The sequence below is a fragment of the Gigantopelta aegis genome, chromosome 9 (assembly GCF_016097555.1).
Source record: "Gigantopelta aegis isolate Gae_Host chromosome 9, Gae_host_genome, whole genome shotgun sequence".
Taxonomy (NCBI): Eukaryota; Metazoa; Mollusca; class Gastropoda; order Neomphalida; family Peltospiridae; genus Gigantopelta; species Gigantopelta aegis.
Genome location: NC_054707.1, coordinates 52438178 through 52463323, shown reverse-complemented (window position 1 = coordinate 52463323; position 25146 = coordinate 52438178). Strand labels below are relative to the sequence as shown.

The following is a 25146-nucleotide window of genomic DNA, read 5'->3' as shown; positions in this document are numbered from 1 at the left end:
AACAAACTCAGGACATTCTTAACAAAAACTGTTTTTGTTTGTTTTGTTTAATGACACCACTAGAGCACATTGGTTTATTAATCATCCGCTATTGGATGTCAAACATTTGGTAATTCTGACAGTCTTAGAGAGGAAACCTGTTACATTTTTCAATTAGCAGCAAGGGATCCTTTACATGCACCAACCCACAGACAGGATAACACATACCATAGCCTTTGACATACTGGCTGAACGAGAAACAGCTCAATGGGCCCATCGGTGGGGATCGATCCCAGACTGACTGCGCTACCACTGGGCTACGTCTCAACACTTACAAAAACTGAGATTTTGGTTTAATAGTAGAGGTGAGAAGAAGAAAAGGAACGGTTTTTATGGGGTAGTAGTGCTAAAATCCTGAATATAGTCCAGAAAAAAGTGGAGGTTATTCATTTCTAAAACAGAATTTAGTTACGCACAAAAAGACAAGATGATATTGACTAATAGGCATAGATCAGATTAACATTACAAAACTGAATAGTCAAACCTGCTCTAGCAGCCACTTGTATTAAGCAGCCACATTTGTAATTATCTAATACAGTACAAACTGACCTGTATTAAGCAGCCACCTGTGTTAATACTCCCTTCAGTGGCTGCTTAAGACAGGTTTGACTATATACATTTTGTAAATATGGAGTCATGCACAATTTATAGTACTTTCAAGAAATCAAAACAATAACATTTATATACTTTATGCATATACAAGAATTCAATATATATAACATAATGTTAAAGCAATGATGGAACAAGAATGTGCAATAAAGAACTAATTCTGTAATGTATTACATGTATGTTGAAGAAGAGAAAGAGAAAACAATCCTAAGAAAGATCATCTTCATAAATCAAGGCTAATATTCGTTCCTCGTATTCAGCCTTGATACATGTAGTCAAGATCACTGATATCCACTACTAGCCCTCTATTGGAAGAAAATTTGTAACACCGATTATGTCCCTTACACGATGACATCGCTGACCAATCACAGCATCAGTAACATGTGACAATCTTGAAAGCAATATCAAAAATTAACCGCCGGACGTTGACATCTTTGTTTACAATAACAAGGGAATCTATAAGGAGCGTTGCGATTCGTTGCAATCAGATCTCATCGCATCTAATGAAATTTAAGCATTTTGTGGCACGATTTCTTGACGACATGTATCAAGGCTGAATAAGAAGAACGAATATTAGCCTTGATTTATGAAGATGAAGAAAGATGGAGGGGGTTAGAAAAGAAGTAAAAGAATATTGCGTGTATAAAAACATTGCAAATTTGTTAACTTTGTCATACTGTTAGACTGGGTAAGCAAATAAAAAGATTATAATATTTAAAATGAAATTGCATTCAGCTTAAATAGTAACAATCTAATTGTGCATTTGTTAAGGCAACTTTAGTAATCCTGGATCTGTCAGTTAATCCAATCATTTGACAATACTAATGAGATTTTAACAGCATTTGACTTCATCTGACAATACTAATGAGATTTTAACAGCATTTGACTTCATTTGACAATACTATTGAGATTTTAACAGCATTTGACTTCATCTGACAATACTATTGAGATTTTAACAGCATTTCCCTCAGCATTTGACTTGATTTGACAATACTAGTGAGATTTTAACAGCATTTGCCGTCATCTAATAATACTATTGAGAACTGCATACCCTCTAAAAAAAAATGCCTGAATATCACAATATAAGGTATTATAGTTATAACAAAAAAGAAAAGATAAGATGACAACAACACCCATCCCTGACTATTATACCTGTTGAGACTTAGCCGGCGTGCTATCTGCAGGGTGTGTCTCACCGACTTGAGCGGTATCTACGGCTGTGGACAGTAAGCTGGCGGCAGCGGCATTGGGACTGGAACCTGGTGCTGAAGCAGAACCTGCTGTGCCTGGTGAGCTAGCGGCGGCCATGTTGGTGGCGGGCTGGGTGGATGCGGGTGGGGCGCCCGGGGCTGCCATGCCAGGCTGACCTAACTGAGCTTGTCGTTGTTTAGCATCTGGTAGCTGTGGACAGTAGAGTTGTCATGCACAGTGATTTATAAAGCAGGCAGGGGACAACAGATCAAGATGACCAAATTGTTATATATGTTTAGGGTGTAATTACAACATGACAAGTAATATGGCAATAAATGGAGCACAGAGATGGTAATTATGTTCCATGATGGTGTCCGTCAAAGAAGTATTATTACTGTTTTTATTTTAATAATAATATGCAGTGGGCTCTTGTATAAACTACATTCAAGTGGGAGCGACAAAATGTACCTAAGTGTACAATAGAGGTGTGACGTTAAAGCCCCAGGTCTCCATCAATTCCTATCAGAGCTACAGCAGTTGCTGTCAGTGACATTGTTACTTTCGAGCCCTGCATAACAAGGTTTGTTGATTTATGATCAGCCATCAATGCTTCTAAATATGTCAGTGACATTGTTCCAACCAATAATGGAGGGACTGGTGAATTACCATGGGGGCCAGTATCTCGTTTAGGGCAGCGGAAATATTTTTTAATTTCTATCCCTGAATATTCCTACAAATGTGCATGTGAAGTATATATTATCATCTAAGCGTGTACCATGTATATATATATATAGTGAAGGAAAAAGAACAAAATGCTTGGCAAAGCAAAATATAAAAACATCTGCTCAAGATATATTACATTTTTTAAAATACACACTTAATATACTTGATGTAATACTTTGTAATGTTCAAAATAAAAACAGTATTATTTCGAATTTGCAAAAGGAAGACACATTTTCGAAACATTATGTATGAATAGAACAATACATTAGTATTGAAGAGAATAATGATTTAATCACTCAAAATTAATAAAAATATTTATTTATTACTTTATTAGTTGCTTGGTTTATTATCTAATACATTGTCAAATTTTATGTACTATTATACCTTTCAAGTCCAACAAATTTTGATAACACTAAATACTTTTATGAATTCAAATATATTTTGCTACATATTAATCATGCAAGCTATGAACAAGAACATATATTTGAAATGCATAAATGTAATAAACTTAATCTTTTTATAAACAAATGCTTATGGAACATGCTATACTGTCATATAAAGAAAATGATCATAGTCTAGATTAATTTCTTAAAAGATTACTGTACACATTGGTCCTACCTGTACTGCCTCATTCTTCACTCTGGGAGACTAAAACAAAACATAAACAATATATTCAACAAATTTATAATCATCAAACAAGACACTGTTAACAGCAATTATACAATGAAACTTTTCCAACATTTTAGAAACAGAAGTTTGTTTTGTTTAATGACACCACTACAGCACATCGATTCATTAATCATCGGCTATTGAATGTCAAACATTAGGCATTTTTGACATATAGTCTTAGAGAGGAAACCTGCTTCATTTTTATATTACTACCAAGGGATCTTTTATATGCATCATCCCACAGACAGGGTAGCACATACCACAGCTTTTGATATACCAGTCGTGGTGCACTGGCTGGAATGAGAAGTAGTCCAATGGGCCCACCGACAGGGATTGATCCCAAACCGACCTCACGTCAAGCGAGTGCTTTAACACTGGGCTACACCTCGCCCCCTTTTAGAAACAGAAGCATCAAGGATTAGTTTATTATCATTGTAGGGACTTACAAAATGACATCATCTAATTGGTGATGTTATTCAAATTAGAAAAACAGTTGTGAGCAATGAGATGTTTTTTTAAGTTATCGTCATCGCTTTTAAAATAACTGTCAATTCAATATTGAGCAGACAATGTCTTTTACTTGTAAGTAGGCCTATTTACATATTTAAATTTTTATAAATGAAAAAAAACCCAGAAAGTTCAATGATAAAAAGATGAAAGAAAAAAATATTAAGATATATAAAATTTATTGTCTTTGAAGCAAAATATTATAGTGCCAGAATGGCCTGTCATCTAACAACATTGTTGGGAAATTGAGACTAAAAAACAAATAAACATTTAGCATTCCCATCTGATATTTCATTTACTGCAATACAAATACTCAAACACATATTGCCAAAAGTACAAACCCTAGTCGCAGATATGGCAGCCATTCCTTCTTCCGAATTCTCATCAAGTTCATCATCTGACCACTCCCAACAACCGTCCTCAGTCTTGTGGAGTCGACCGCTCGAACCAGGCACACGCTTCACCTACAACAGAAAAAAAGAAAGACTCCTTTTATCCCTATGTTTTAATCATAGTACTGGAGCAAATTTCTCTTGTGAGTCTGCCAATTGAACCAGATACATGTTAGGTATCCAGTGCCTTGCAAAATTGTTTTTTTTTATATGTATGCATCTATATGTCCCAAAATCCTGAAATGAAAGATTGTAAATAACTTTTCTTTAAATGAACTGTTCTTATTTTCCCAGTATCCCCTTCAACAATGACTGTTATTGAGTCTATTAGCCGTCTTAGAAATGACCAAATGTATTTCATGACAAACCACTTTGATATAGAACATGGTCATAAATGTGATAATTTTTATTAAAGCATTTAGCAAAAGATAACCTTAAACCGAATCAATAATGTTGACAAATTACCTTTTGTGCTTTCATAGTTGGACCGTCAGAGATACAGGTCTTTACAATATACGCTTTGTCCTGAAAAAAAAGAAAAAGAGTAAATATTTCCAAATCGATATATTCTGGTGGACTCACTAACAAAATGTAACTCATCACTTCATTTTCTCATTTAACTTAGTTCAACACCCAACAGCCAATATAGTTTTTGTGATTGGGTGACGTTAAAAATTTATTCATTCATTCTAACAAAATGATATGTATGTAGTAAGTACATTAAGAATTTACCTGACAAAATGAAGGAACAGAGAGAAGTGGGGAAAGAAACATGATCTTTTCCTATGGAAGAAAAAAACATTTCTTTCCCTAGATACGTTATGAAGTCGTAATCAGTGCTTTAATGACACAACTGTTGGTTGTTATAGCCAAACATTTTAGTGTGTGCAGCCGTTAATTAAGTGTAAGAATATTTTCCATGGTGGCAGTCATGTCAACAACTAACTGACAACATTAGCAAAACGTACATCACAGTTACGCTGTCTCTTGTCCTCAACTTGCTTTCAATAACAGTATCGTTTGAAAATCTTCCATAAAATGATAAAGGTTGATAATGGCTAATAAACAGAATACCCAACTCGCTACTCGGCAATATCATTTATCTTGCACTCATGAACTGATGTTGTCCTTCTCTCGTCTTGGGCTCGGGAAGGACAACAGACATCAATTAACTCGTACAAGATAAACAGTGTTGCCAAGTAGTGAGTTGAGTATTCTCTAAACAGGTGAAAAGGAAAAGTAAATGTCTTAAAGGGAAACAACTGTGAGGCAAAGGAGTGTCAAAGAAACATGTCATCACAAACATAAAGTCCAATTATTTGGTGTCTTAACATATCATTATTGCAACATTTGTTCTGTATTGTGAAAGATGAAACCCTCTGCCACTAGACCTACCAAATAATAGCAAGGACTCTTTATATGCACTTTCCCATAGATAGGATAGCACATACCAAGGCATTTGATATATAATAGACAGGACAGCACACACCATGGCATTTGATATATTAATAAATAGGATAGCACATACCAAGGCATTTGATATGACTACTGGTTGGAACATGAAAAAGAAACATAAGGATCTTACAATCTCTTACAAATATTCATTATACCGACTAGGTAAACCTACAAGTATGACAAAATAGTATTTATTTTAACAAAGCACACACAAACCTTAGCTTTCTTGAAAAATTCATGTTTTAGTAACTGTTTCGCTGTTGGCCTGCAATATAAAAATATGAAATATTTCTTTTAAGAAATAAAAACACAGGGCCGAATTTACAAAGGCTTCGTAAATTTGGCCTACAATGTCTACCAACCAATACACTGAAAAAAATTAAGGGTTGAAGCACAACAAACCAATATATTTTTAATAATGGCCTTAGGCCTCTGAAAACCACATAAACAGATCATCTCATTCGCAAATCTCTCATGCAAGTTCAGTTCTGTGTAATTGTTGGGGGTTTTTTTTCCAAACATTAAATGTAGCACATTGTTATAATGGATTATACAAAATTAAATGGATGACTTAAAATTTTTTTTACAAACAGGTGCTAGTGCAGGGGGAGGGTTTTGATGGTTGAAATATACTTTCCAGGAGAGCATGACACAACTCCCCTATAAACTTTGCTGGCAACATTCTAGACACACCGCTGAACACATTTCTGCATACGCGCCCGACACATTTTCAAATCTCAAAGTTAAAGTTTGTTTGTTTTGTTTAATGACACTACTAGAGCACACCGATTTTTTTTTATTATCAGCTATTGGATGTCAAACATTTGGTAATTTTTTACATTTAATCTTAGAGAGGAAACCTGCTAAAAAAAAAATTCAGTAGTAGCAAGGGATCTTTTATATGCACCATCCCACAGCCAGGATAGCACATACCACGGCCTTCAATATACCAGTCATGGTGCACTGGCTGGAACGAGAAACAGCCCAATGGACCCACCGACGGGGATTGATCACAGACAGACCGTGCATCAGGCAAGCGCTTTACTGCATGGCTAACGGACCCACCGATAGGGATTGATCGCAATCGCTTTACCGCATGGCTAATGGACCCACCGATAGGGATTGATCGCAGCGCTTTACCGATGGCTAATGGGACCCAGCGCTTTACCGCATGGCTAATGGACCCACCGATAGGGATTGATCGCAAGCGCTTTACCGCATGGCTAATGGACCCACCGATAGGGATTGATCGCAATCGCTTTACCGCATGGCTAATGGACCCACCGATAGGGATTGATCGCATGCGCTTTACCGCATGGCTAATGGACCCACCGATAGGGATTGATCGCATGCGCTTTACCGCATGGCTAATGGACCCACCGATAGGGATTGATCGCAAGCGCTTTACCGCATGGCTAATGGACCCACCAATAGGGATTGATCGCAAGCGCTTTACCGCATGGCTAATGGACCCACCGATAGGGATTGATCGCAAGCGCTTTACCGCATGGCTAATGGACCCACCGATAGGGATTGATCGCAGCGCTTTACCGCATGGCTAATGGACCCACCGATAGGGATTGATCGCAAGCGTTTTACCGCATGGCTAATGGACCCACCGATAGGGATTGATCGCAATCGCTTTACCGCATGGCTAATGGACCCACCGATAGGGATTGATCGCAATCGCTTTACCGCATGGCTAATGGACCCACCGATAGGGATTGATCGCAATCGCTTTACCGCATGGCTAATGGACCCACCGATAGGGATTGATCGCAAGCGCTTTACCACTGGGCTACGTCCTGCCCCTTTAACATATCAAGTGCCTGTGTTCGACCACAAACCTTTTCTCGGGCTCCTTCTTGAGACACTCCCCGATCATCTTCCTGAAGATCTTGCTGTACGCCTTGTACTGGTCCTTGTCCTCCGCCCCCGTGTCCAGGTTCGGGGGCTCGTTCTGCAGCGTTAGCATCAACACCTGTAAACACATTCAACATTATCCACCAATGTCCAGATGAACATTTAGTCCTGATAAGTCTACATTTCACTTAGTAACTTGTAACGCTTTTCAAAGCTGAGCTTGAACTTAACTACGGCACCAACGGCAATTGCCGTCGTTGAGATATAAATTGTCGTAGGTAGAGAGCATCACTGATGGCACTTTTGTGCCATCGGTAAAGCTCCTGAACAATGGCAAAATGTATAAACCCGGTGTACATTATCGGCCAATATTTAACATTTGCACATTTTAAATGTCTACATACAGCAAAACTGCCATCACTGGGCTGTTTCACCCACGGTAATTCTTTTAAAACTTGCTGTGGGAGACAAATTCTTAAGTTTGAGCCCTGCAAAGTGGTCTGACCTGGACCTCGCAGTTTAAAGGGAACGATCTCTCTCAGGGCTAGTTCTGGGTGATCAGAACATTTCGCCAAATTATCTATAAAAAAAAGCAAAACCTATAGCTATTTTCCAACAAAATATAAATTATGACACAATTTGTTTTTGCCAAATTAAAATTGGCGAATTTGGCAAGTGGCACAGCTAGCCTTGACTCTGGCTTCCCATCACTCACCTGAGACCAGTTTAAGATGAGTGATTTACAGCTCCCTTTAGCATGTGATTTTTTTTTAACAGTACTACAAAAGGAGTAAATATCAATCCTCAGTGTACATGAGAAATATGGTAATATTTTAATAGCTACTTATAATCCAACTTAGAAGAGCAATCAATCATGCCTTTCAATTTGTTTCACTATGACATCTATGGCCTAAAAAAATAAAATTTAACAGTAATTATCATAACGTGAAAGTTGTCAGATAATTCATATTTTACTGCTATTCCACTGCAAAAGGCTCGGCTGTTTACAGTAACCATACAGAATGTGTGCATGAAATATTAGCAACAAATGAGTTTTCTCCACAGTTTGACAAATTGCATGAAAAATAATAACATGTTAATGCAGAAGGATATATAGAGCATTCGTCACGAGTATTTTTTAATATGGAAAATATCAACAGAGTCTTTTGTTAATCGGAGCCTCGACAAATACAGATTAACTAGACGAGGTTGATATTTTACATGTTAAAGAACACGAGTAGCGAATTCTATTTATCCTATAACACTTCTAAAATAACATTTTAATTAATGTTTTAGTAAATCACAGTACTAAAGTCACCACCATCGATAATATTACGTCGTCACAATTAGCATAGATTAGTTTGACGTCACACATTTTAAACAAATCTTTGAAAACATTACGCTCAGGTACACGGGTCTTGTTGGCTTGTAAGCAACTGACACATCCACAGAAACCTTAAAAATTTGCATGCCATTATTAACCAGGTTAATAAAGTAAATTATCACATGGGTTTATGACATAGATATCATGGGTAAGTTATAGGATAAATACTTTATCATGTTGAAGATGAATAGGGAATTGCACTTAGCAAACCTCTTGCTGTTACAACAATTACACAACATATCCCACCCCTCCTCATGCAATGTTTTGTAATTCTACGACCACGTTCCCTTCAAAAATTATGCAATGCTCTTGTTAATTACTGTGAGATAATTTGACCAACATCATAAATGGATCGAAAGAAGAGGAAAAGTAACACTTTTATCAACACCTTTAAATAGACATTCAGAATATCATAAAATATGTTCCTAAGAGTACAATCTAGGTGGGTTGACATGTGCATATCACTTCTAATCTATCACAAAATAGTGTTTCTGCCAGAAAGAAATTTTTGGGTATGGTGCTATGGAACTGAATGCTACCAGTCAACAGGGGGTATGGGGGACCTCCCTCACAAATCAAATGGGTTACATTTAGGCTTAGGGTTAAGAAAATCATACAGTAATGATAAGAGTAATTAAGTTTGTCAAAAAGTTAACTTTAAAAAATTAAATCTGCAAACAAATTTGGGTGTGGTGCCATATTCGTTTTACCGTCTGGCAGAAACCCTGAGTCAAAGATCTTTTCTTGCCTTCACCATCAGAGACCATGACAGAGGATACTAACAGTGACAGGGTCACCAGCAGGAACTGAGATAGGTATGTGCTCTAAACATGGGACTGTCACACATCAAGCAAGTCAATTTACCTCCCTTGTATACCAAAAAAGTCAACTTACCCACCCACCCTGCATACTATATACTGCCACTCACTGAAGAGGACAAAATGTCTGCTATCTTAATAATTGAAGATCTGTATTGGCTGTTTGTTAATGAAAAAGCCTGTTTTATTTAACAATATCACTAGAGCATATTGATTTCTCAATCTTCAGTTATTGGATGTCAAACATTTGGTAATTCTGATATATAGTCTTAGAGACAAAACTTTACATTTTTCATTATTAGCAGCAAGGGATCTTTTATATGAACCATCCCACAGACTGGGTGGCACATACTATGACCTTTGATATACCAGTGATGGTGCCTTGGCTAGAATGAAAAACAAAAAACCAATGGGTGCACCGTTGAGGATCGATCCTAGACCGATCGCACATCAGGTGCTTCAGCAGTTGGATATGTCCTGCCCTTATCTGTTACTATACTACTCATTTATATATATAGCAATGAGTGCTACCTTCATGGGTGGGTACTTGTGATATGGGGCTGTTCCCGTCGCCAGCTCGACTGCAGTGATGCCGAAACTCCAGATGTCAGCCTTGAAGTCGTAGCCGCTCACCTGGACAATACAAACATAAACTTGATCATTCAAACATACAGGCATTTTTTAATTTATGTTTTAATCTGGGGGTTGGGGTGGTGGTAGATTTTTTGCAATAGCTAAAGTAATTAATATGAATAAAACTTGACTATTAAAACTATATCTTTGAACATTCTGTCATTCAACAGAATGAACCATTGAAGTAAAAAATACCATTTTGATAAAGAAAGACAATAAAGATTATTAAAAGTGATCCCCTAATGTGGAGTAACATTGTTCTATTGTTTCTCTCTTCCTTAAGTGCAACAACCACATTGACTTCATTAGCTAATAAATCATTATTTACCGTATATCTTCGCCTATAAGTCGAATTTGTTTCACCCAAAAATTATTTTATAACTTGGGGGGTCGACTTATAAGAGGGTAAAAAAATTTCACCAAAAAATATTAGTTTTGGGGATTATTTTACAAGTTTTATTGTTGAAGTATGCCATGTATTTATACTCAAATATGTTAATTTGACACATTTATTTTTTATAACCTATTTTTTTGGGCATTAGAACGGTTTTGGTTATTCGAAAAGGCGTACGATCTCACTCACATGCCAAGACAACGGTCCACTTAGTTAAATTAACAGTCATCACTAATAGTAAAAATGTAAACAATACTAACTACCTGTTGCCCGAGTTTATTTTGAAATCTGGTCACTGGCATTAATGGTTGTTCAAACAATGTTTTGGCGGTGATTAACTTCATGAATATTACTGAGCTTTCCCTTAAAATAGACTGATCTCTGCAGTTCACTTTCTAGAGCAATAGGGACACACATCATTTGGTACAAAAACCAGTGTACTTTCCAGAGTTATCCTCCTTACATGTATTAATATGGCGGCAAAACGTGATACTTTCAGTTTTATCGTAGTGATCTGTTGTCAGTGTTTATAAATAAAGTTGTTGTCTGTGCACAAAACCATCTGTACAGTACTATACAGTAACAGTCAAACAGCTTTCACTCTCTACTAAGGGAATATTTCGTTTTGATGCTATGTAATAATGATAGTTTGATTCGAATAGTCTGATTATATTGCGATGTACAAAACGTGAAAACCGAAGTTTGTAAAATAATTTTCTTTTGTTCAAATATTATTGTTCTCATGTGCTGAAAATAAGAAATATTTCAATATTTATAAGTAGTTTTTCATGGGTCGACTTATAAACGGGTCAATAAAAAAATACGTTTTCAGGGCTTGAAATTAGGGACTCGACTTATAGCCGAGATCGACTTACAGGCGAAGATATACGGTATAGTTTTGTTTTTATAAAGACAGTGTAATTTGTAAATATTATTTAGCACTCGAGACATAATTTTTCATTATTTGATGGTAATATCCCTGACAAAATGAAAAGTTTATAACTTTTTCTTACAAAATGCAGAATAAACAAATGACTGTAATTTAATTATCAGCAATGGACAGATTACTTTATCAGTGGTTTCAGTCAAAGATTGTGGATACAATAAAAAAAACCCAGAGAGATGTTTTCATTGTTCAAATACAGTGTAACTTTTATTATGTAGGGCTACTATAATTTTTTATAAAATCCACTAGCCATGGGATCAGCGATTTAAAAAATTTACTAGCCACAATTAAAAATTCACTAGCCCTACTTTACTTTCAGTTGATGCAATTTTACTGAATAATAATAATAATCAGATATGTCACCTAAAGAGGGAGATAGAGCTTAAAAACACTAACAATGGGGGGTTGGGGTGGAGGCAGGATATTCATATTACAAAACAGACTTACCTGCAACATTTGACCAAAACAAATTTACTAGCCGTCGGGCATGGTAATAGTAGTTATTTACTAGTCCAACATGGGAGTGGGGCTACCATAATCTAGAAGCCCTGTTATGTGTAAGAAATGAACAAAAGGATACTAATATAGTATTTTATTGAGGCAGGTGACAATACTGGTTAAATTATGTCAATTGTTCTGACAGGTTTTCACCAAAGTTTTTATAATTATCCAGCTTAAGATGTCTAAAATCTAAATATTCCTTTCTTTTATCCAATGGGTTTACCTGTTCCATGACCTCAGGGGCCATCCAGCAAGGTGTTCCTACAAACGTATGACGGACAGCATCTCTTGTGATATCCTTGCCCGTGGCCAGCCAAGCACTAACACCAAAATCTGCAAAATAATAACACCATAAGTTCTGTATAGATAATAGCAAGCAATGACACCAAAATCTACAAATTAATAACACCATAAGCTCTGTATAGATAATAGCAAGCACTGACACCAAAATCTACAAAATAACAACACCATAAGCTCTGTATAGATAATAGCAAGCACCGACACCAAAATCTACAAAATAATAACACAATAAGTTCTGTATAGATAATAGCATGCACCGACACCAAAATCTACAAAACAACAAGCATTCTGACAGTACTGCTAAAGCAATACATATCCCCTTCTGGGCCCCAACATATTTTAATATCTCCTAAATTCAAGGGCCATAACTGAGGAAAATAGGTAAATTGCCATGAAATTTAAATTTTAAGCAGAGTTAGCTCCACCATTCGCCAAAAAAATCAACAATTAGCCAATTGTATTTTAACAATGGCAAAATAATTCCTATAATGAGTGATGTTTTGTTGGAAAATAACTGTTACTACAGTTTTTACAGTTTAAAAGATAATTTGGCAAAATGTTCTGCTCACCCAGAGTTTGCCTTAGGAGGGTGTAATGAAGCTAGACAAAAATGGCATTATTTCCTATTTCTTGATAAGGTGGGCAGCTGTCCCCTTGCCTGCAAGCTGGGTACACCCCTGATAATGTTATTAACTGATTCCACATTCAGTATTTACCTGCTATGTAGATGCAGCCATCACCACCAATTAGAATATTGCCTGCCTTTATATCTCTGAAACAATAGAAGAAAACATGAAAGAATTAATGGATGGATGGATGGATGGATGGATGGATGGATGGATGGATGGACGGGATGGGATGGGAATGGATGGGATGGGATGGGATGGGATGGGGATGGGGATGGGGATGGGATGGGATGGGAATGGAATGGGATGGGGATGGGGATGGGGATGGGGATGGGGATGGGGAGGGATGGGATGGGATGGGATGGGATGGGATGGGATGGATGAACAAATGAATGAAAAAAATAATAATTATGAATGGTTTCATGACACCTCAGCACAAAAAACACATTGATCATTGGCATCAAATAGAGATAAGTATAGGAAGAAAATAGTACAGAAATAACTACCAACAATTAAAACCTGTAACATACATTTGTATACTGATACTCAACATTAATTAAAGCTAGCCAATAGGCTTATGTCAGGTTTAACAAAACCACTGGTCATTTTTTTTTCAATTAAATCCACAGACTCTTAAAGACATATGTCTCCAACTTACATAGAGGAATTTTCTGTGATCTTCAACATAATCGATATTACAACATTTTGAAAGTCTCTTTTTGTACTAAATTTTAAATGGGGGGGGGGGACATTTTAAATGGTCAAATGTGCAGTTGACCAAAGTTGCGATAGTATTTCAACTGTCAAATACCAGCACTAAACCCAAGGGCTGTGCTTTACTAACCTGTGTATTTGGCCATTGTTGTGGAAGTATTCCAGGCCTTTGAGCACTTCTTTCAGGGCAGTAGCTATAGTGGCCTCGTCTAACACACCATTCTTGTACTGGCCTGTACGCATCCTGGCTTTCACAATGTCAAGCATAGAGCCTATTAACAACATGAAAATGGTGAAAATTTACTTTCAAATCTGCATGATAAAAATTAAATACATACAGGTATACAGTCAAAACACATTGATTCGCAACAGTTGTTAATTGATTGAAAATTGATTAGTAGCTACTATTTAATGTTTAGAATTTTATAGCGATCTCTGAAACTTGCATAGCAAATTGTGATGCAGTATTGAACAAAATGTTCCCTGATGTATACTGCAAAGCAGACCAGTATTTTTGTGTCTGGCCTATTTTGAAATCTTATTTGCTTCAACCATGCAATACACAGTTTTATTATTCACTGGCATCTTTATGATCATCACTCATCATTAATTAGTTTACAGTTATAAAACTGAACAAAATATGCATAAACGAGAATGAGATTAGAAGAATAAATTTCTATCTGAAATATTTTCATATCTTATTTTTGTACGAATAATCTTTCTCAACATCAAACGCAGTTTTTATTAAGTCAAATCATTTTTAGTTTACCCCAGATAATTTACAGCTAAAAACACAAACACACATGGCAATCACCTGTCTTAGATAATTTGCTTATGGTATTTACAAGTTTATTGTCATCAATAAAAAACCCGCTATTGTTTTGGAATAAAGGCAAGTTTTGTTAAGATTCTTCAAAATGAAACCTATTGAAAATAGTTATATTTTAAGTATCAAATATGCAATATCGATCTTCAGAATCGTACAATTAGCAGACAGTTCTACAAGTGTGAAAACCGTATGAAGTGTTTCAATAATATTTTGAAAGCCGTTAATATGTGATTAGGCACAAACAAATTTAATAATAATAATAATAAAACCAACTATTGTGTGTTTCTGGAATCATACCAAACAAGTTAATGTAGGTAGAATAGGTCAGTTTTTTCATGGTGGTTGTTAAGAGTGTTGGGTTTTTTTATACCATATTTACCCCCCCCCCCCCCCCCTTGAGGTCATCCTTAAAAATATTTTGTTTTGTTCAATTCCGATCAGTAGTTTCAAATGTGGGTAGGTAGGGATTATTATTATTTAATTTTTTTGCTCCATACATATAATGCCACATATGAGACACTTCATTCTGTCACATATATGTATTAATGTCGTAGTTTTGAATATTTCCCCCAGATTCTGTTTTATGATGTAAACTAAAACTTTATTGTTCATTAAGGGCTATCATGTAGTTTTAAAAAGTGTATATTTCACAGTAAGCCTAAATGCTCATGATTTACAAAAACCAACCCTAAACAACATGTTTAAATAAAAATAAACGATTTTGCTTTTTTCTCTTGTTTTTTTTAAAGTTATAGGGCTACCAGTTTTTACTAAGGGCTATTAGAGTTTATAACCTGGTAGCCAAAACCTAAGGTCAAGGCCTGGGAATATTATTTTAATGACACCTCAGCACATTTTAAATTATGGCTGTACCTATGTATGGTGTCTAAAAGTTCAAACCAAATTGTTAACAACTACGATAAATTTCTCTCCTACCTTTAATTACCATTAGATTTCCCAAAAAATTTGTCCAGACACAAATTATGAAAAAAACATTACAGTGACATAGATTCCACATACGATACTGTAATGATGTCACCAACATCCATTTCGATGAGATTGCATAGGGCAAAATACATGGAGTTTTTTGTCATCTGCCATTTTGCTTGTTTATGGAATACTCTTCAAGAGGGGTTGGTCGATATGATGTAATATAACAACATGATGACATGCTCTAAGGTATAATGCACTCATCATGACATCAGATAAATTATGCCACATAGGAGGCTTCCACTCCTCTTGAAGAGTATTCCACAAAAACACAAAATGGCAGATGATTAAAAATTGCATGTATTTTTCATTATATGTAATCTCGACAAAGTCGATACCATCACAGTGTTGTATGTGGAATCTGTGTCACTGTAATGTTTTTTCCCACAATTTTTTGTTTGGACAAAAAGTGCAGAAAATCTAACAGTAATTAAAGGGACACACCCTAGTTATGGCTAGTTGTTAACCATTATGGCGTTGTTTTTTGCTATTAAACCCATTTTTTACTAATAAAATTGCACTTTACTTACCGTTTATTATTTAGAATATACATTTCCATTCACCTGAAGTGTTTTTTGGTAATCCTGGTAATCCTGGTTTTTGTAATACCACAAAATGCATTTTTCGTATTTCATAAAATGGCACGGCCTCTGAGAAAAAAACGTTGAGCAGACAAGGTCTAATCTATTTTTAGAGGGGATATTTCCATTTCAATGTCACAGACGTTGGTATACCACGTGACCATTATCATTTTGGTTCAGTTTGTTTTCTCGTGCACGGTTCGCGCAATCAACATCCGATTTGTTGTTGTTCATTTGTGAGATTTTTCTTCACAGTTCGTTAACATTTTCAGTAACAATAAAGTTCAGACAAGTAAGTGTCTCAATACAAAACGTTACAAACCCTTAAAACCAATAATTTTGCTAAGTCTTACAATATCTGGAGAGGGGATACAACCAGGACAGAACAGTTGAAACATGTCCAGGAGAGGTGAAAGGAACGCACCCAAGTCTGTGAAATTTGAGTCTGTGAAATTTGTCGTGACGTAGGCATTGTTGTGCTTCGAGCGACATCTACCGGTGAAACCAGAATACTAACTTTCAAAATTATTTCAAGCAACTGGGACATAAGGATTCTCATGGTATTTATCGATATAAAACCTGCTTTTTCACTCCATTTGATAAAAACGTGATCTACAGGTTACAGGTTTGTAGATTAACCAAATTATAATTTATTTTCGCTGGATGGAACTAGGGTGTGCGGCTTTAAAGGAAGAAATAACAATTTGTTTCAGACTTTAGAAAGTTAAAGTAATAAAAGAAATCTAAGTCCTATGATCTGACAAACCTCCACTACACAGCTTCATGATAACCCAGAGTTCCTCCTTGACAACGAACGACGTGTAGTAACAAACGACATTCTCATGTTTACACTGACTCATCGCTTGGATCTCTTTCTGAAATCAAACAACAAACAGTGTATCGGAAAGGAATTGGAATATATGTATACATGTATATATATATATATGTATTTATAATATAACAATACAAATAGTCAGGAATACTGACATTCATAAATTAAATTGTTTTCAAAATTGGAAAAATAATAATGACATACATGTATCCTTTGGGAACTGGTATCATGCTTATAACATGCATGCACAAGTAATTGATAAAATCCTAAAAGCTTCACTGCTGGTCAAATCTTTTTTCCTTCATTACTCTCCCTAACAATTTGTGAAGACCTGTTTTATTCTAACCAAATTTCATTTAGTGATTCATTCCTTCGTCCATATTTTTGTATTTAAAACAAAAATACAATAAAATAATCAAACAATTTAATCTGATTATCATATACATGTATGTCTATTAATGATCCTACATGTCGATTAAATATCAAACTATCTGTACTTACCAGCAGTTCCTCCACAGTGGTGTTACATTTCTCCAGGTACCAAACTACCTGTACTTACCAGCAGTTCCTCCACAGTGGTGTTACATTTTTCCAGGTACCAAACTACCAGTACTTACCAGCAGTTCCTCCACGGTGGTGTTCAGGGCATAAAATTTGCTACGAACGATTTTGTCATTCATCTGTCGGACTGAATCAGGTCTATTAATAGCAAACGCAATCACATTCTATCGACTGTACCTAGTGTCAGACAAAATGACCGCTGATATTAACTTTGTGACTGTCAGAGCATGCCAATACAGCCTCATCTGGCTCACGCGAAAGTACCTAAAACATGTTTTAAATGTAAAACACTACACGCATAAAAACATTCGGGATTTCCCATGACTTAATTATTTCAATGAAAATCTCTCACAGCAATTCCAAGCCAATCAGAGTAAGTCAGCCGATTGCGGATTCTCCTAGGAGTTAACACTTGTATAGCTTCTTTCGGACTGAATCAGGTCTATTAATAGCAAACGCAATCACATTCTATCGATTGTACCTAGTGTCAGACAAAATGACCGCTGATATTAACTTTGTGACTGTCAGAGCATGCCAATACAGCCTCATCTGGCTCACGCGAAAGTACCTATGCAGCTACCATAAGACTGATTTAGATAAAACCCATTTTGGCTGTTACAAGAGCATGCCATGTACCACGTACTACGATCATGCACCATGGTGTGCGAGATCTCGTGCCACAGTCGCGAGAAAATTGTGCTCTCGTCAATGTGAATAGCATTTTACAGAACTTCTAATTTCCAACGAATCGAAACTAACATTAATAAATGTTGGTTAAATTATATAGAGGTTTTAAAATATCATCAACAGATCAAATTTATACTTTTTTCGCTTGGTAGCTTTAAGTTAGTCCTAGAACACAAAAAATATATTTTTGTATTTATGATACAAGAAAAGTTACAAAGATCGCTCATCTCAGATTATAACCATTTCATTTGTATCCCAACTACTGAAGAAAATTGTTCTTGCAAACATAAAAGCCACACGAACGACATATTGGTTCTCTGAAAAATTCAAATTTTATGCCCTGGGTGTTACATTTCTCCAGGTACCAAACTACCAGTACTTACCAGCAGTTCCTCCACAGTGGTGTTACATTTCTCCAGGTACCAAACTACCTGTACTTACCAGCAGTTCCTCCACAGTGGTGTTACATTTCTCCAGGTACCAAACTACCTGTACTTACCAGCAGTTCCTCCACAGTGGTGTTACATTTCTCCAGGTACCAAACTACCTGTACTTACCAGCAGTTCCTCCACGGTGGTGTTACATTTCTCCAGGTACCAAACTACCTGTACTTACCAGCAGTTCCTCCACGGTGGTGTTACATTTCTCCAGGTACCAAACTACCTGTACTTACCAGCAGTTCCTCCACGGTGGTGTTACATTTCTCCAGGTACCAAACTACCTGTACTTACCAGCAGTTCCTCCACAGTGGTGTTACATTTCTCCAGGTACCAAACTACCTGTACTTACCAGCAGTTCCTCCACAGTGGTGTTACATTTCTCCAGGTACCAAACTACCTGTACTTACCAGCAGTTCCTCCACAGTGGTGTTACATTTCTCCAGGTTAATCCGCTTTATGGCAACTCTCTCATTACGAGGTTTACACAGAGCGGCCTGCACCACAGCAGTTGCCCCAGCACCTGTAATTTTAATCAATCATCAGTCACAAAATGGCATCACCGTTTAATAAAGAAGACGGACATACAGCAAACCATTAGTTGGTTTTTAGTCGAAAACATATATTTTGCAGGGAATCAGCAATAAATATATAGAATAATAACTAACAATAAAAACAGTCAGTATATGTTGCATTTTTTAAAAGTACCTGTACACCCATTTCATCACCAATAAAATATATTTTACTTTGATTTCTGTGCTACATCAACATATGTATTGATTGTCTTTTAGAAATTTTGTACAATACTGTTGTTTTTACTCTCGAGTGCCTAATAAACATAGGGGCTGAATAAGCATAGAGTCTGGAAATTTGTCTAAAATCAATTAAAAGTAGGGTGCGGAATTAGCATAGCGTGTGAATTTTTTTTTTAAAACCAATAAGAGTAGAGTGCGGAATTAGCATAGGGTCTGGAAATTTAGCTAAATTGTAAAAATTGACTAGTAATGAAAACAGAATTTGGTTTCACGTAAAAATAAAAATAAGTGTTTTGGAAATAACAAAAATATACTATTGTTATTTAATTTAGAAAACAAGCGGCTCAGAAATAATAGTATGAAAAAATGTGTTCACTATAAACATGTTTCTATTATCTAACTGTTACAACTGTGTTATTGTCACACACAATTAATTAAAACTGTAAGTGTGTTTGTACGTTTAAATGAAATTATGATAATTAATGTGAGGCGAGATTGCAGCTTTAAAAAAAAATCCAAAAGTTCCAGGCTTGAAAACCAAAACAATCAGGGTGGACGACAGCTCGCTAGATTCATCTCCTATATTTAACACATTGGTTAATTGTTACAAGACGTAATTTCATCAACTTAATTTTTACCTGTAACATTCTTTATTTTTAAAGCATAGGTGGGGACACTTATGATGCCAGGGGCTGGCATGCATAAATCTCAGCTGAAGATTCACAAACAACTGTGGTCATCAGCCATGCCAGCTGTTAGCGGAACGCGCCATAACTGGAATGTGGTTAGGGGATGTAACTCTGCCTAATTTTTCTTGCTAATTTCTAATAGACTCTATTTGCAAGTGAAAATGAAAAGGTTGAGTGGAATTTGTAATTAAAATAAGTGGAATTTGTAATGTAAAAAAAATATATATATAAAAAGAGGAAATAATGTAGATAAAGTTTGGGCCAGTTCCCCTTATCCTAAATGAACTGTACTTTATATCTACTCTAGTATACATAGCTTAAAAAGTCATATTTACCTTTAAGAATTCGGTACTCAAGTCTTCAATGTTTGGTGAAAAGATGAAGTGTTGAAGTGTAATTGAGTAATTTATATAATAAAGTGCTTGCATGAACTGTTGCATCGATTTACAGGCGAGCACTCACTCGAACGCATCCTTGGAATTTACCCAACCGAATAAAACTGAACTGAGCCGAGCGATAAAAAAAAAATGTTCGTAAACGTGTGTTTACATTTTGTCGTAGAGTAACATACTTTGTTGTGCCTTAATGGTTCAAATGATCAATTGAGCAGAAAAACAATGTATGTATATTAATAAATAAATGTATTATTTGACCACAAAAGTTGGCATTTTATTTGACAACTCAGAAAATTGTAAATTCCGCCCGCGAATCCGTGATCGCGGAAAATCGGTACCATTTGATAAATTAAGAATTGTAATAAGCGTTGGGTGCCGAATTAGCATAGGGGGTTACATTTTTAAAAGATGTAATTAAACGTAGGGTGCTGAATAAGTGTAGACACCAAAAAAATTTCACAAATTTAATAAACGTAGGTGTACGTTTATTTGGCACTCGAGAGTAATTAATTAAATTTTGACAGTTAAAAGTCTATGTAAACAAGTTTTAAAATTTTGGTTATTATTATTTTTCATATTTTATTTCAAATTCATTGATTGTTTTCCCATCCTATTGTGCCACGCATATCTGTCTTTTCCCATCAACGTACATCAATTTGGTCTAATAAAATGTATGTATTAATTTTAACATCTCTATCTTTTGGCTCTTTTACACCCAAGCCTTGAAATAAAAAAAATTGGTGTACCTGACACAATGTCCTACACCAATCAATTTGTGCCGGACATAAAAGAAATTGTACCTGTCACAAAACATTGTAAATAAAAATTAAATAAATTATGTTTTATGTTGTTTAATAATTGATATATTTAATTACTAAATAACCAATGCAGCAGTTACAGCAATAGTCACCAAATGATGACATTTATTATTGTTATGTACTTACTAGTCTATGATGCATTAATATATGTCCTCTGGTAAAGCTGTATCCTAACCGGCCGTGAGCGACGTGAGCTATAATTTTAGAAATGGATTTCAATTGTCATATCCTAACCGCACGCATGTCATCAGTGTCTTGTTTATGGTAATAGTCTATATTTTTGGTTGCTGAGTGATCTTTAGCGTTTGATACACGCAGATTTGTGGACCCTTTGATCCACGCATCCGAAAAATTGTGATTATACTGCATTTCTTTTTGAAACATTTTGCAGAGCGAGCACGTCATAAGTGTAACCTCGCCGTTGGTGTTTTCTTCAAACTGTAGCCACAAAGAGGCATTTGTTTTAACTAAATCCTCCTTCAGGCTTTTGCCATTTTAATTCAGTGCTAGATTTTAAGATACTACTCTGCAGGACATTCGTTTGGGAATTTTTGGGGCACGATTTAATCGGCGGCTGCCTGCCGCGGATATCAGGAACAGGGACAGTTGATTTGTCATTATCAGTACCTGTCTGTTCTTTTACAGCAAAGACTGAAGTTATTTTGGTCAACATCCTTTAATTGTTAACCAGGAGGAAATTTGAATTGCAAACTTTAAACAAAAACGCCACAGGAAGTATACGCTAAGTACTAGAGGTTAATTACTAATATGCGTGACATCACTTTTTACAATGTAAGTTCCCACAAAATCGAGACTATGAAAAATCCTGCATAACAGGTACGCGGACTGTAGATGAACTTCGTGTTGGACTGTCAAATGCCCTGCGAACTGGTTCGAATCCCACTGGTACACATTTGTGTTTTTTCATTCGTAATCAATATTTATTTTAATCGGTGCATTAAGTGTATTCGACTCCAAAACAGCCGGCTTTTACTACAACGCGAGCTTCGGACATGATGACCGGCGCAATCGACATTGTTACTGACAAGTTACAAATTTGTACCGGACAATGACCGTGACCGGCCGCTTATTTCAAGGCTTGTTTACACCCCATACAAATGTCAATATGTGGGGGTTTGTTTGGTCCATAATTTCAATTTGGCTTGAGAAGAATTTAAGTGCTTCGGAAATAACAAAAAACAACAATGTTGTTTGCGAAAATATTGGTCAATGAACAAATATAAAACAGCAACATTCAACCAGTGATGAGTGTCATCTGCTTGGTGCAGTTTAAAATTATGTATTCTCTATCGTTTTATACTACTAAACTCTTTATTTGATTATTCTTTTATACAACTATATTTTGACTACTCATAATTTTTTTACAAATTCCATTATTAAAAATTGAACATTCTTGTTCATTTCAAGAGTTTTGTTTTCTTTTCACATTAAGACAAGAGTTAAAAACAAGCATTCTGAGTGTAATGCTAAAGCAATACATATATGATACTCCTACCTAACACATTTTTTGTATCTCCTAAGGGCCATAACTCTGTTGAAAACATATAAAAACTGCTATGAAAGTCTAACTTGATCTGTAACAGTATATATGATAAAGCAGTAAATTTTAGCTGAATATCTTGGATAAAAAAAGTATGGAAAATAAAGTTCCCTAGCTCATAAATTCAAGGGCCATAACTCTGTCAAATATGGGTAAATTGACATGAGAATCATGATAGAATCTATTACCATTGTGGTGTATAGATAAGGAGATTCCAACCCAAGGCACATGTTTTTTGTGAGGGCCGAGGTTTACTGAGGCCCTTACAAAAACATTTTGTCCCGAGGGTTGGAATTGCCGTATCTATATCTCACAACAGTGATTGATTATTTTTCTTGCCCATTTAATTACAGTAACAAAACATTAATTTTGTAAGCTACGGTTTGTTTATTGTAGAACGATTTGTAAACATTTCACCTACAAACAAATTAATATTTTCAAATTTATATTTATTGGTAAGTTGTTACATTTTTATGTCAATGCATAATGTGGACTATATTTTTCTGTAATGATTAAATGAGTTTGTAGGTGAAATGTTTACGAATCAACTTTATATTTATTGGTAAGTTGTTACATTTTTGTCAATGCATAATGTGGACTATATTTTTCTGTAATGATTAAATGAGTTTGTAGGTGAAATGTTTACGAATCGTTCTACAATAGACAAACCATAGCTTAGAAATTTAACGTTTTGTTACTGTAATTAAATAGGCAATAAAAATAATCAAACACCATTGTTTTGGTATACATACGGAAATTCGAACCCTTGGGACAAAATGTTTTTGCAAGGGCCTCAGTAAACCTTGGCCCTTACAAAAACATTTTGTCCCGAGGGTTAGAATTGCCAATGAAAGATTCTATTATCTAGCACCTTGCAAAAGCTGGCTAATTCAGTACAGTGGGCAAGAAAATGTGATCTGTAACAGTACATGATAAAGCTATACACAAAATTTCAGCTCAATATCTTGAGGTATTATAAAACAAAAGTCCGGGAAACAATAAGTGTGACAGACAGACGGATGGACAGACAGACAGAAGGTCGGAGACAAAACTTATAGTCCCCTCCAGTTAGATGGATAGAGGACTCATAAATTATAGCAGTTGTGGTGTTAACAGAATAAGTTAATTAGTAAAATAGGTGATTAACACTATTTGTTTAATGCACAGTACTAAATATGTGGTTGCAACTGTTATATTTTTCAATATAAATTAATAAATAATAATAAATGAAAAAAAGATATCAATTTTTATGAGCATGTAATTCAAGAATTAATCTTTACATTTCACACAAAATATTGTCTTTTTGGACCTTATCTTAGACAAGTTTATGACCCTCCAGTTTAATATATTATTTATATAATTAATTTATTATAACATACAAATTAGTATTTTGTTGTTAGAGTAGGTGGTTTTATATATGGTAATACATCTTATAATCGTATACATAACTGCCTAAGACCCTTTTCTATTCGTTCTGTTTTTGCATATTGGAATAATTATATTTAGTGGTGTAGTAGTATTGTAAATGCTTGGATGACCTTGACCTATTCAACATCTTGCCTATATCAACACAATCAATTATGGATCTGAATAAATGATAACATTTGAACAGAGTAGACACACATCCATGCATTCTTAACATATAAAATATTTCACAAACAAATATTTACCTATAACTTCCAATAATTCATAGTCTTCTCGTACATTTGGCCAAGGAAGCGTGGTCACTTCGGCCATTTTGGCGCTGTCACTATTTTCACTTGTGTTTTTCGGAATCAAAACTCGATACCGGTGTAGTTGTTGAATAGAGACCTATTTAGCTCGCCTTTCAAACATGGTTTGAATTTCTTGTTTAAATAAACGACAGCACTAAGTCTAGAACACATTGAATTATTAATATCAGCTATTGGATGTCAAACATTTGGTAATTCCGATACGTAATCTTTAGAGGAAACCCACTATATTTGTCCATTAGCAGCAAGGGATCTGTAGGCCTATGCACGTTCTAGCAGACGGCAGTACAAACCATGATATTTGGTGTACCAATCATGGATCACTGATTGAGACGGGGAGGGTGTCCGAGTCCTCTAATGATGATCGATCCTGCGACCCTTTGCATTTTAGGCAAGTCACTAGTGCTCTACCGCTGAGCTGCCCCTTGACGTAAACAGCGGCTTTCTAAAAACGTCTTGGTAAGAAATTAACCAGGCAAAATTAGGTAACATATTTATAACCTGTTGGTCAATA

At 35.6% G+C, this 25146-nt stretch overlaps 1 protein-coding gene across 2 annotated transcripts in view; it reads right to left on the bottom strand.

The window, feature by feature from the left end:
* The window catches only part of LOC121381072 (serine/threonine-protein kinase OSR1-like), a 31721-nt gene extending 7085 nt beyond the window's left edge, over nt 1-24636 (bottom strand). The window contains exons 1-13 of one of the 2 annotated variants that reach the window (XM_041510163.1): nt 24570-24636; nt 19092-19204; nt 16931-17039; nt 13895-14036; nt 13141-13196; nt 12348-12457; nt 10182-10283; nt 7433-7566; nt 5802-5850; nt 4596-4655; nt 4080-4202; nt 3181-3210; nt 1801-2049 (exon numbers count right to left, since the gene is read on the bottom strand). In XM_041510163.1, coding sequence (XP_041366097.1) covers nt 1801-2049; nt 3181-3210; nt 4080-4202; nt 4596-4655; nt 5802-5850; nt 7433-7566; nt 10182-10283; nt 12348-12457; nt 13141-13196; nt 13895-14036; nt 16931-17039; nt 19092-19204; nt 24570-24636 — 1344 coding nt within the window. The remainder of the gene's footprint in view (nt 1-1800; nt 2050-3180; nt 3211-4079; nt 4203-4595; nt 4656-5801; nt 5851-7432; nt 7567-10181; nt 10284-12347; nt 12458-13140; nt 13197-13894; nt 14037-16930; nt 17040-19091; nt 19205-24569) is intronic. The other variant, XM_041510164.1, reaches the window with a different exon arrangement.
* Nucleotides 24637-25146: the final 510 nt, after the last annotated feature.